We start from the raw sequence: 14515 nt of genomic DNA, 5'->3' as shown, positions 1-14515 counted from the left end.
TGTGACCACTATTGCTACGCCGATGTTTTTATATGCATATATACTGTATATATGCAGTGCCTTGAAAAGGAATTCATACCCTGTGAAGTTTTCCGCATTCTTTCACATTACACCCACATTAGGCTAGTTTCGCATTTGCGTTAGAATCCGCTGCGTTTAATCCGCAACCGCAAATGAAGGAAAAACCGCTTTGTAGCGTATACAAACGCAGCGGTTTTTAGAAGCATACGTTAACGCATGCGTTTAAAAACGCGGAGTTTTCAAGCTTTTCCATGCGTTTTGCATGCGTTTGCATTTTTTGTACGCATGGTGAAAAATTTAACAGGAGAAAAATCTAGATAACCAGACACCGCCAATGGGACTACAGTGGGCGTGTATTATGGGATATCTATATATAGACCCTTGGACTGCTGAAATCTTAACAGTTTGCTACTGTATCCTGTGTCATGATGGATCTTCTCATGGAGAGATTTTATTTCAACCTGGATTTAAGCATCAAGCTGTTTCTTGCCTGTGCGTTTGCTTGGGAGCAACAAAGAAATAGAGAACAACAGAGAAGGACACAGCGTAGGCGTTTTTGGAGACACCCCATTATTGAACTCCGGGAGAGCCGTGGAGCATACCACACGCTATATGGCGAGCTTAATGCCAACCCGGACAAATTCCCCAAATATACCAGGATGTCTCAAGACTCTTTCCGGGAATTGCTTGGTCGTGTCCAAGGAGCCATCCGGAGACAGGACACCCAGCTCCGTAGAGCGTTTCCAGCAGAGGAACGTCTCCTAATTAAATTAAGGTACATAATAATTCTAATCAAATGCCAGTCATAATTATTGTTGGTCTGCCATGTATTTGTATTTTCCTTTAGGTCTTTAGCTAAACACCACCATAAATAGAATTGATTGTAAATTTATTTTTTTATTCTTATTTCCGATTTCTGGCAACCGGAGAGCGCTTATCATCCCTCCACTTTCAGTACCAGCTTGGAATTTCCACCCTGTCTGGAATAGTTGCGGACACCTGCCGGGCTTTGTGGAATGTTCTCCGGGATACCCCTACCCACGGAGGACATGTGGATTGAAATTGCTGAAAAATTCTGGAGTGTGTGTGTTTTCCCCAACTGTTTGGGAGCGGTGGATGGAAAGCACATACGCATTATCAAACCCGGCAGAACTGGATTGGAGTACTTCAACTACAAAAAATATTTTCAGTTGTGCTCATGGCAATAGCAGATGCGGACTGTCGCTTCATCGCCGTGGACATTGGAGCTTTTGGCCGTGGGAATGACTCACAGACTTTCAAGAACTCGGATATGGGCCAACGTGTGTATGGAAGAAATTTTAATTTTCCACTGCCACTACCTCTCCCCAACACTCAAGGCCCACCGATGCCATTTGTTATAGTTGGGGATGAGGCCTTTCAGAAGTGTGAAAACCTACTGAAGCCATATTCCAGTCGGGACTTGAACCACATTAAAAGGATTTATAACTACAGACTGACCAGGGCCCGAAGAACAGTGGAGTGCACCTTTAAAGTAGTGGGGTCTGAGAGTTCGGGGATGGGGCTTGACACATGAGAGGCCTGAGACACACTGGAAGGGTGAGACAAACCTGACATTACAGACACATTGGGAGGTGATGGGGGAGGAATACAGATAGTACGCTGTTTTTTATTTTTTTACCTTTTTTGGATCTACATGGTTTGGGGAGCCTCGGTGGGCTCATTTGTTGCGGCCTGGTCGTGGTGGGTGACCTGTCAGGGTCCAGCTGCTGCATTGTGCTCGTAGAGCGTACAGCCATGCCAGAGTCCATTGTGCTCGTAGAGCGTACAGCCATGCCAGAGTCCATTGTGCTCGTAGAGCATACAGCCATGCCAGAGTCCATTGTGCTCATAGAGCGAAAGGCCATGCCAGGGTCCATTGTGCTCATAGAGCGAAAGGCCATGCCAGGGTCTTGCTGCATCGTGGTGGTCCAGTCGGTCACCCATAGTCTTGAGTCCATCATGAAAGACCTAGCTCAAGTGCAAAAAACTCGGGCATGAGTGACCTGTCCGAGGCCCTCTGCCGCTGCCGGGAAGAGTCCCAAAAAAAGGGGCAGAGGCAGAGGACTGGGAAAGGGGAACACCTGATGGACCAACTTCCTGGTCTCCAGTTTGTGTGGCAGGCCCACTTGCTGCAGCGCTGCTGGATGGCTGGGACGGGTCCATGGCTGTCTGATGAAGGACCGCTCCAGAACCAGGGTCAAGAGTGCTGCTCCATGTGCTGTGATAAAAGAAGAAAAAAAAATTAATACCAAACATTTACAAAACGCCAACTTCTGTGGAATAGAAACATACAGATTATGGCAATACAACACAACCTAATACACCAAAAAAATACGTTCTCTGGGCAAGGACCGGTCTCAAAAATGCCAGAATACGGTGGTATTTATATTTTCGGATCCTTGCACCCAAACCACTAGGAAGCCGGCTCTCTTGACGAAGGTCCTTGTTGAAGCGATCCTTCATCGAACGCCAACGTGTTTTGACTTTGAGCACTGTTGAAAAAACAAAAAAGAATGGTTAGACAATGGACTTTTGGCCGTGATCACACAACTGTGTGTGATGAGAGAAACTCCTGAAAGTTTCTCTCATCACACACAGTTGTGTGATCCCGGCCAAGGTCACTACTGCAGCACACCGCATTGCAATACTTACAAAATGCATTTCGGACCCGAGTCGGGGCGTTGTCCCAGCCATCCCACATCGCTTTGGCCACCTCATTCCATAGCCGCCGAATCGTCACGTTGTCCGAGTGCTGCGGAATCCGGGTGTCCCACAACGGGACTCGCTCATGGACTAGGGAGATTAGGAGGTCCTCATCCCATTCTGGAACCTAAAAAATAAATTAAAAAAAATTAATGTTGAACCCGCAGCTCCTGCTCAGCCTCTGCCGCAGTGGAAGAAGTGCTCTAAAAAAAGGAAAACAAAATTGTCACATGTGTAGATGTGACAGTGAATACTTACCAATCTGAGGAGGTGAATACTCACTTCACTGACATGTTCGGCTTATGCAGGCCGAGGACGTTGCTCCTCCTCAGTAGAAGATGACATTCTGATGCATGCAGAAAGAAAAAAATGGCAGAAATTAGGACATATAGAGACAGAAAATAGAAAATAAAGGCATCGGCTTTGATATACTCACATTGTTCAGAGTCTTGTGTCCTACAAGGTGCTTTCCTGCGTCTGGTCTGCTTCCCAGTCTGCTGTATTGTGACCTGCAAATGCCCACTCCCTCCTTTTATCAGTTTGTATGTGGGGGGTGGCTAATCAGTGTCTAGACATGTTTTCCTGTGATGCAACGCATGTGCTTGCGAACGCATGCGTTCACATAGACTGTAATGCGTTTTTTTGCCGCATTCTTTCCGCTAACAACCGCATACGTTTCTAGGCGGCAAATTGACGCCTCTAAAATTACTACATGTAGCGTTTAGCGAGCCAAACCGCAGATGACGAAACGACGCATGCGTCGTCAAACGCGGCAAAACGCAACCGATCGCAGACACTTGCGTCCCTAATGTTAAATATAGGAATACACGACGCATGCGGATAATTGCGGAAGAAACGCTGCGTACACAACTGCAAATGTGAAACCAGCTTTACATACACAAACTTAAATGAATTTTATTGGGACTTATGTGATATACAGTTAGGTCCATATATATTTGGACAGAGACAACATTTTTCTAATTTTGGTTACAGACATTACCACAAGGAATTTTAAACAAAACAATTCAGATGCAGTTGAAGTTCAGACTTTCAGCTTTCATTTGAGGGTATCCACATTAAAATCGGATGAAGGGTTTAGGAGTTTCAACTCCTTAACATGTGCCACCCTGTTTTTAAAGGGACCAAAAGTAATTGGACAATTGACTCCAAGGCTATTTCATGGGCAGGTGTGGGCAATCCCTTCGTTATGTCATTCTCAATTAAGCAGATAAAGGGCCTGGAGTTGATTTGAGGTGTGGTGTTTGCATTTGGAAGGTTTTGCTGTGAAGTAAACATGCGGTCAAAGGAGCTCTCCTTGCAGGTGAATCAAGCCATCCTTAAGCTGCGAAAACAGAAAAAACCCATCCGAGAAATTGCTACAATATTAGGAGTGGCAAAATCTACAGTTTGGTACATCCTGAGAAAGAAAGAAAGCACTGGTGAACTCATCAATGCAAAAAGACCTGGGCGCCCACGGAAGACAACAGTGGTGGATGATCGCAGAATAATCTCCATCGTGAGGAGAAATCCATTCACAACAGCCAACCAAGTGAACAACACTCTCCAGGAGGTCGGCGTATCAATATCCAAATCTATCATAAAGAGAAGACTGCATGAAAGTAAATACAGAGGGTTCACTGCACGGTGCAAGCCACTCATAAGCATCAAGAATAAAAAGGCTAGACTGAACTTTGCTAAAAAAACATCTAAAAAAGCCAGCACAGTTCTGGAAGAACATTCTTTGGACAGATGAAACCAAGATCAACCTCTACCAGAATGATGGAAAGAGAAAAGCATGGCAAAGGCGTGGTACAGCTCATGACCCAAAGCATACCACATCATCTGTAAAGCACGGCGGAGGCAGTGTGATGGCTTGGGCATGCATGGCTGCCAGTGGCACTGGGTCACTAGTGTTTATTGATGATGTGACACAGGACAGAAGCAGCCAAATTAATTCTGAGGTATTCTGAGACATACTGTGTGCTCAGATCCAGCCAAATGCAGCCAAACTGATTGGTCGTCGTTTCATACTACAGATGGACAATGACCCAAAACATAAAGCCAAAGCAACCCAGGAGTTTATTAAATCAAAGAAGTGGAATATTCTTGAATGGCCAAGTCAGTCACCTGATCTCAACCCAATTGAGCATGCATTTCACTTGTTAAAGACTAAACTTCAGACAGAAAGGCCCACAAACAAACAGCAACTGAAAACCACCGCAGTGAAGGCCTGGCAGAGCATCAAAAAGGAGGAAACACAGCGTCTGGTGATGTCCATGAGTTCAAGACTTCAGGCAGTCATTGCCAACAGAGGGTTTTCAACCAAGTACTAGAAATGAACATTTTATTTAAAATTATTGAATCTGTCCAATTACTTTTGGTCCCTTTAAAAACAGGGTGGCACATGTTAAGGAGTTGAAACTCCTAAACTCTTCATCCAATTTTAATGTGGATACCCTCAAATGAAAGCTGAAAGTCTGAACTTCAACTGCATCTGAATTGATTTGTTTAAAATTCATTGTGGTAATGTTTATAACCAAAATTGGAAAAATGTTGTCTCTGTCCAAATATATATGGACCTAACTGTATATGTAACATGACTGCCATGGCGGAGCTGCTGCTCTCTAGCGCCTGGCACTTTACAGGAAAACTGTGTCTCAGGTGTGGGGTGCATCACACTCACTTGTAGGCTGTAGGCCTCCACTGTCTCCAGTCCTCCATCGTCTCCAGTCCTCCATCTTCAGGAGCCACAACACACAACTCAAGGGACACCAAATTCATTTCAACAAACAGAAGTTTACCGGACAGTTCAAGTTCTTCAGATTATAATATGTAGGATAGGGCACAACACTTCTTGTTACTTATTTCCTTAGCACAACACATATTTAGCCCTACCATCCATTTCTCCTGGACTATCCCAATGCCCATTGTTTCCCTCAGCCCCAGGGATTTCCTGTCCAGTTCAGCATTGCAAGTAGGATCTGTCACCTTCGCTTCTCACTTTTCCGTGTCCCTCTTCCCCTGTGTGCTAGAGGACATGATGTGCCCTTTAACCCCTATGTCGGGCCTTGAGCGCCTGTCATTGCTGGAATATCCACATGCGTTTCTAGTACGGCCTCCCACTGCCTCGAACGATATGTACATGATGGCCCCTGCAGCCAAATCAAATTGAACTTGACCTTGTTACTGTACTTCCCTATCTGAGTCACTACTAGGAAATGCCTGCTTTTAACTAGCACTTACCCCTTCCCACTGTCGGCTAGTCCCAAACATTAACTGTGTCTTATCCTATATCTTCAGCTAACTACAGTTAATATCCTATAACAGTATGTACTAAGCCTACTGTCCTTATCTTATAGCCTATCCTTATACTGTACAATATCAACATTATACTACACCATATCACTTTACACGCTAGATGCATAGAAATGCATGACACTATTCACATTACACACTATTGACGCAATTGGTGTCTTCAGGCATAGGAACACAGCAGCACAGTCCACCACTCTTACATATATACCAGAAAAATACCCTCCTAATAAAATATATAAACCTTTATTGATAAGCATTAAAAGTTCCCCATATGTAAAATATGGATATGTTTAGTATTGTTGTCCTGTATCAACACAAATTATGGTACCACTTAGTGCATGGTAAGTGTGCTCTGAATTTTAATAAATCACCAACAGTGTCACCAGGAAAGCACTCCCATACCATCACACCTCCTCCTCTATGCTTCTCGGTGGGCACCACACAAACCATCTGCTTACCTTTTCTGCATCTCACAAAGATATAGCGGTTGATACCAAAATTCTAAATTTTGACTCATCAGACCACAGTGCAGATTTCCATGCCCACTGATCCAATGTCCAGTCCTTGTGTTACTTGGCCCAAATAAGTCTCTTCTTGTTTGTGGTCCTCAGTAAGGCTATGTGCACACGTTGCGGATTGTATGTGTTTTTGCCTCGTTTTTTCGCTGCGAAAACGCATACACAACACAACCCATTGAATTCAATAGGATTCCGCAATGCTGTGCTAAAATGCGTATTTTTCCGCGGCGGAATCGCATCGTGGAAAAATACGCAGCATGCTCATTCTTTGTGCAGAATCGCAGCAATTCCGCACACATAGGAATGCATTGATCCACTTACTTTCCGCATGGGCCTATGCCCACCATGCACAAAGTAAACGGATCATGTGCAGATGGTACCCAGGGTGGAGGAGAGGAGACTCTCCTCCAGGCCCTTAAAGAAGAATCACTGGGAACAGGAGCTGCCGGGAGCATCGCGAGGATCGGCAAGGCTGCGGTGGCCGCCGAAAGGTGAGAATATCCCGATTTTTTTTTTCATTATTTTTAACATTATATCTTTTTACTATTGATGCTGCATAGGCAGCATCAATAGTAAAAAGTTGGTCACACTTGTCAAACACTATGTGTTGCGCGACTTTTTTGCGCAATACACTGACAAACGCAGCATGCTGCGATTTTCTACGGCCATACAAGACCGTATAATACGGATCAGTAAAATACGGCAGATAGGAGCAGGGCCATAGAGAATCATTGTACTGTATGCAATCCGTATTTTCTGCGCCTCTCATACGTCTGTAAAACACGCCAATGTGACGCCGGCCTAAAAGAGGGATACTTTGAGGAATCTAAGGTGCAACACATTCTCTGGTCTGTTTCACACACATTTGTTTCCTTTTTGCTTCCATATGTGTTCCTTTGTGGTTTTGCTACCTTCAGTCTGAAACTAAAATGTGCACATTCTTAAAAGAACAAGGAAACCCACTGCATGAACAGCAGTGTCCAAACTTTTGACTTATAATGTATAACTAACAGCTGTGCACACAAAGTGGTGTACAAGTTCAACAGTAACCATACGGGTTCGTTTGCCGCTCTGTGAGAGTGGTGTAAGGATACGAGACTTAGTACTGAGCCCATACACTGTTCTGTGCGCAAAGCTCATGGAGGAGCTGGCTTCTTCAGAGCAGTATTTTGACTGATCGGTGGAGATCTCAGGACACTGACTCCCACCAATCGTCTGCACTATATAGCCCCTATAATATATAACATTTTTCTCCAATTATATATGCATGTTAACACTTAGTAGTAAAAAACAGAAGGCAGCATGTTAACACTTATACACCGATCCAAACCACCCTCTACTCCAGTGTCTGGTTAATTCTCATCCTCCTGTTTCTTCACCACTTCCCAGGTTAGGTTGGGTTAAGATAAGCTTATGAAAAAATTGCCTTTGTTTCTGTATATGATGTGTGTCCTCTTTTCATATCTCTACGACACCCACAATTTTAAAAAATAATAAAAAGCCCAATTATTTTTTTAATGTAATATTTGCAATGGATCTGTTTAAAACAGATGCTAGGGCTTACCTCCAAACAACCATCCCCTGTAAAACGGGATTCGGGCGTATGCCCCGACAGGGCCATTGACTAATATGGTGCAGATGGAGTCAACGTGTGCTCTATTGTGTCTCATTTTCGGGCATATACGCCAACTGGAGGCAGACACTAAGATATAGCAGACTGTATCTGAGTATCTACTTCCAGTAGGCGTGTTCACCCAAAAATCATTCATGACAGAGCACACGTCTACTTTATCGGCACTGTTATAGTCAATGGCGGCGTCAGCGCTTATTCTCGAATCCCGTTTTTCTGGGGGTTCAGACATAAGCCTTGACAGAACCAACAAACAAGGAGAAAACCACATCAATTATGCTAACATAGATTTGTTCCATGAACCATAAAGCTAATTAGAGTGGGATGTAAAACTCTTTAGAGCCCGGAAAGACGAGACCAAAAAGGAGATGGGAGAGACGTTCACAGATTATATTGTGCACCGAATTCCTCCCTTCCTAATCCATCCAACAAAGAAAATTTTCCTGCACCATTATGGGTAATGCCCTACACTCAAGGGATACCACAATTACCGTATACAGCATTGGATCCATATGTCTCATCCAAAAACGAGAGGAGATTAACGCATGCTCATTTGACAGTCCTCATTCGCTTACTTTTCTCCGTGTGCCGTTTTGCATATTGGCAGCACATGGACTGAAAGTTATCTTGTCTGATACTTGCCTTACTGGCAGTCATTACCCATTGCCCAGCGAATCCATTTCAAAACACAGCCAATTGCATACAGAGCAATCTCAACCTGCTACCTAACGAGCAATGTCTGGTCCTCTCAAGATCTTCTTCCCACATACTTGCAGTTTCCAAAGTTTCTCTTGTGCTTCCCCCATTCTTTGGTACTTGTTATCCACTATATCAAACGCTATCCCACCATTCAAAATTTTCTTTTCAAAAGGTTTATTGGGTTTTATATTTTAACTGGGAAGGGTAGACAAGGAAGGGGAAGGGTGGGAAGGGGAGGGATATGAGAATAGGGAAAGAACCCCTATGAAAATAGGGGAGACAAGCAATCACATAAAGCTGTATGAATTTACAAGGTAGATGTAGCATAAAATAATACTTAAAAGAGTGTTGAGTAAAATATGTGTGTTGACAAGTGAAATGATGTGTGTAACTCTCTTATACTAGAAATTAAACTCGCTTTGAAGTTGCTGTAGGCTGTGTTTTTTAGGCTATATGTATTGCTGCAAATTAGTATTGGTAAGACAGCGTCTACATATAAACTTGGTTCTGTCAACTCTGACGCTGTACTGTAGCTTTAACAAGAACAATACCTAAAAAAAAGGGGTTGAGTAAGAAATGCAGCGACATATAAAATGCAGTAATAATATACACATTAGTACAGATTAGTATAGGTAGAATTGGGCAATTAGATCAACTCTGAAGCTGTCCAGTAAAAATAAATAATATGTGAAGGCCTGTAGATGCCGGGTCATCTCCAGATGACCCACGGACCATTGGTGGGGCAACGTCCGGTTCAAAATCAGTAAGACTAGCAAGTGGAGATTTAACAAATGACACAAGGACTATTAATTTGCTGGACTATTTGTAGGCTAAAAAGAGAGACCACGCGGTACAAGAGGCTAAGTGATATTCCGGTCCACGTAATAATATTTCCCTAGAGACTTTTAGTCAAGTAGAGTATATTGAGGATGAGAATGAGCGGTTATGGGGAACTGATGAGTGGAGTATGCCGATTTTTTTCAAAAAGACGATTCCTTCGCCCGGAGATGAGATGAGTGTTAATTTTGACACAAATTTGACTCGTATGGTGGAAGTCTAAGACCAGTAGTAGGGAATTCCTGCACGTAATAATTCTCTAGTAACGCAATGGAATAATTTCCTTTTTTGGATTGTAGCTTTAGGCAAGTCTTTGAACAGAGTTATTTTGTCGTATGGGATTGCGAGGGTTTTTGAATTCCTTGTCAGGTCTAGGAGGTCATTCCTTACCCACCCAGGGTAAAAGGATACTATAACGTCTCTTGCAACGTCTGGAGGGAGAGATGGTGGTCTTGGGATTCTGAATGTCCTCTCAACCAGTTTTGTCACTTTGGAATTGGGTAGCAGATTGGATATCATAGTGGAGATATAGTTCTTTAATTGGGAGGGTTGTACCGACTCTGGAATCCCTCTGATTTTTAAGTTGTTTTTCCTTTTAAAATCTTCATATTTGCTTAGATCTTCCCTAAATAAGAGGATGTCATTTTTTAGTTTCTCCAGGGAGTCCGAGAAAAAAAGTAAGTTGTTTGTATCCTTTGGAAATGGGGTTACGGAATTTGTGTTTGCTTTGTCAGTTGTTTTTAAAGGCAGTGAAGAAAAATTTGGGGCCTTAGTAGGAGTAGGTTTGGGGGATTCCACAATAGCTGACAGAGTGACTGTTAGCAATTTTTTGATGAAAGCCTCTGAGGCCATTGTTTCGGGGTCAGATGTCAAGTTGAAATCTGTGTCAGAATCCTCTCCTGCAATGTTCACTGATGATAGGAAGGCCTTACATATTTTAGTCATAAACCCGACAGATGGGGAATTTTTTGAAGCTGGGATGTTGTCTATTATGAGTGGGTTGTGGTGGTGTATCTCGGACTCTGTAGAGATTTGCCTCGAATTAAGGTTCTCTGTCGTTGGGTGCTGAGAGAAGGATCCCTGGGAATCGGGTCGTCGTAAGCCGTCAGCCTCCTCTGAATAAGAGTGTAAATAAGAGGAGTTGGGAGACTCTCCCCCATATAAAAACTCACTCCCCCCAAAAGAAGAGGAGTCTGACACTTCTGACGAGGTCTCCGAGTAGTCACCCCCCATCTGCCCCTCACAATCGGAAAGGACGTCAGGGTCAGAGTGTGAGGCCCGACATGGAATCTCCCACCCCGAATGGTCCACCATGATATTTCCGTTTTTTATAACAGGGATTATCTCCTTTTTTAATTCTTGAAAAGCATTTCTGATAGCCTCACTAAAATCCAAGTGTGGGACCGGCAGGTGTCCTATGAGGTCATTGGGGACCGTCTCATTAGGGCTGTGGGAACCATCGGGTGTGGGGGGTAATGTGCCGTTAACCCCCGTTGCGGAGCAAGTTTGAGGCTTTTTACATGGCTCTGCCTGCAAGAGACCCTATAGCTGCAATTGACTGCTTCACTTTATGATTATAGTTATCGCTGTCCTCTCCGGAAGTTTCCTTGTAATGACTATTGTGTGGTGTGTCCCTGTAGGACTTATCCCCCTGTATGTTTCCTGTGAATTTCAGGCTCCTATTAGGGGATTTAGGGGTGGCACACCTCTTTTGAAATATATGGGGCTGCAGCATACCGTTGCGGTGTTGGTGTGGTATAGCATTCACCGCATCATACATGAGCTGTGTAGCATAGCAATCCTCATTAGTCCCCTTCCTCGTGGGCTGAGTTTTTTGCTGGCCTTTTAACTGTGTAGTTGGCTTATTGCGGCTCTCCTCATCCCTGCCGCATTCATATGAGTCACCATACCCCTGCAGATTTTCACCGCCAGCAGCCGCCGCCATCTTCTCCCTCCCCTTGTGATCTCTCGTCTCCAGGGACGTTCCACAGCTGGCTCCCGCTTTCTTACCGGCGCCATGGATGTCATCCGGTCGGTCTTGCTGCCGCTGAGCGACGTCCCTCCTCAGCGTCGCTGTGAGCCGTGACCGCGGCTCAGCCGCCGACCGCAGCCTCGGCACAAACTCTGGAGCACTGTGCCTTAGCTGCGGCCGCGCGGGCGCCATCTTGCTTCCGCTCCGGTCCTGCTTAACAGCCGCTTCACGCCGACTTGTGTCCCCAGCGCTGCGGGCCTGATCCGGAGCTGTAGTGGCGGTGCCAGACTTGCGGGTCAGGGTCTTCTTGCGCTGCGGTACCTCCTGCATTCTCGGCTTGTGCTGGGTGTCGGGAGGTCCGGGTACAACAGCCGCAGGTCCGGTCTGGGTCCCCCCATGCTTTGTCAGGGCTGCAGTCTTCCCTGCTCCTCTCCAGCTTCCAGTAGGGTTTTTCATATTAAAAGCAGGTCGCTTTTTATCTTGGTTAGCTCCTGGCATGAGATAAATGCCCTAGGAGTCAAAAAGTCCACTTTTAGTATGCTTTAGGTAGCTTTTTAAGGGAAATTGGCAGGGGCTCCTAAGGAACTCGTCTGCTCCTTTTCCCTGGCAAACCACACCCCCACCATTCAAAATTTTAGAACCAACTTGACGGATCATTCAAGACACTTAGGCTACTTTCACACTAGCGTTAACTGCATTACGTCGCAAATCCGTTTTTTGCCGAAAAAACGGATGCGTCAAAAAAAGTGAAAAACGTATGCAACGCATACAGCATTTCGACGGATCCGTCGCAAATCCGCTAAACGTTTCCGTCGAAAATACTGGATGCGTTGCATACGTTGCATACGTTTTTACCATCCGTTGCATCCGTTTTTACGACGGATACGTTTTTAAAATGGGAGGCTCCCAAATTTGATTGGCTACTGGAAAATATGGAAAACTATATAGTTACTGTTTTTCCAGCCCATCTTTGAGGGTTTTAGTTTTGTGGCAGCGATGGAAGGTGTTCTTGTGAGGATTGCTAGTTTGGTTACCGACGTTATCTTTGAGACGAATCGCCTGGATATCATAGTGCGGGAGAAAGAGGCGGCAGCGGAAAGACGTAGGATTCTTCTGCAGCAACGGAGACGGAGGCGACTCTGGATACATCCGATTAATGAACTACGGATGATGATAAAGGGATCCAAACCCTAACCCTACCCCTAACCTCACACCTAACCGTTTAATGAACATTTTCTGACAGTCATAGTGCCACGTATTTCAGTGCCACGTACTATAAATACTATAACTACGTGGTTATACGTGGCACTGAAATATCGTGGCACTGAAATATCGTGGCACTTAAATACGTGGCACTTAAATACGTGGCACTTAAATACGTGGCACTTAAATACGTGGCACTTAAATACGTGGCACTTAAATACGTGGCACTTAAATACGTGGCACTTAAATACGTGGCACTTAAATACGTGGCACTTATATACGTGGCACTTATATACGTGGCACTTATATAAGTGCCACGTATATACGTGGCCATATATGTGGGGTTGAAGGCCCAGGCCAGATTTATATAGATTTGGGGGTGTCTGGCCAATTGGCAACAAAATCCAGCTTCTGAGCATGCTCAGTGTAAAAAAACGTATTGCAGCGCTGCATTGCGTCGTACGACGTGTCCCGACGCATCCGTCGCTCATAGGCTTCCATTGTAGCCAACGACGCATGCCGCAGGATGCGTCGCGACACGTTTTTTAGGCGGAGACAAAAAACGCTACAAGCAACGTTTTTTGCCGACGACGTATCGCCAAATTTCGACGCATCCGTCGTAAAACGTACACGACGTATGTCAATCCGTCGCAATACGTCGCCAATACAAGTCTATGGGGAAAAAACGCATCCAGCAAAAACTTTTGCTGGATGCGTTTTTTTCGAAAAAAAAGACGTTTTGCGACGTAATGCAGTTAACGCTAGTGTGAAAGTAGCCTTATCTGCTGTGTGCTGCTCCAGCCTAAGTGTGGAGACAGAGCTGTAGAGGCTTAACAGAAGTCTGTGATCCTGTACATAGAGTGGACTATGGGATCATACAGTTAGGTCCAGAAATATTTGGACAGTGACAGAATCTTCGTGATTTCAGCTCAGCATGCCACTATTTTTTTTATTGAAAATGAAACAATTGAGATGTAATTGAAGTGCAGACTTTTGGGTTTAATTAAAGGGGTTGAACAAAAGTATCCTGTGAAATGTGTAGGAATCTCAACCATTTTCCTATAAAGCCTCCTTATTTCAGAGGCTCAAAAGTAATTGGACAAATTAACTTTACCATAAATCAAATGTTCATTTTTAATACTTTGGAGAGAATCCTTTTCAGTCAATGACTGAAGTATGGAAGCCATGGACGTCACCAAACGCTGGCTTCCTCCTTTGTGATGGTTTGCCAGACTTTACTTCAGATGACTACTTCAGTTGTTGCTTGTTTGTGGGTCTTCCTGTCTTAAGCATGTGAATTGCTGCTGGATGGGGCTAGGATCTGGTGAGGGACTCGGATATTGCAGAATATTTCACTGCTTTGCCTTAATCTCCTGAGTTGCTATCGCAGTAAGTTTTGGGTCTTTGTCCATCTGTCCTGTGAAGCGCCGTCCAAACAACCTTGCTGCATTTGGTTGAATCTGAGCAGAAAGCATCGCCCTGTACACTGCAGAAGTCATCCGGCTGCTTCTGTCTTCAGCCACATCATCAATAAACACCAGTGACCCAGCGCAATTGGGAGCCATGCATGCCTGTGCCATCACACTGCCTCCACCA

At 44.6% G+C, this 14515-nt stretch overlaps 1 protein-coding gene across 1 annotated transcript in view; it reads right to left on the bottom strand.

Moving 5' to 3' along the window:
- LOC143774867 (uncharacterized) overlaps positions 1-11058 on the bottom strand; it is a 93099-nt gene extending 82041 nt beyond the window's left edge. Inside the window, exon 1 of the mRNA XM_077262638.1 lies at positions 10139-11058. Coding sequence (XP_077118753.1) covers positions 10139-11058 — 920 coding nt within the window. The remainder of the gene's footprint in view (positions 1-10138) is intronic.
- Positions 11059-14515: the final 3457 nt, after the last annotated feature.

The sequence above is a fragment of the Ranitomeya variabilis genome, chromosome 5, assembly GCF_051348905.1.
Source record: "Ranitomeya variabilis isolate aRanVar5 chromosome 5, aRanVar5.hap1, whole genome shotgun sequence".
Lineage (NCBI taxonomy): Eukaryota > Metazoa > Chordata > Amphibia > Anura > Dendrobatidae > Ranitomeya > Ranitomeya variabilis.
Note: the sequence above shows the minus strand (reverse complement) of the source record. Positions and strands in the feature narration are given on the sequence as shown.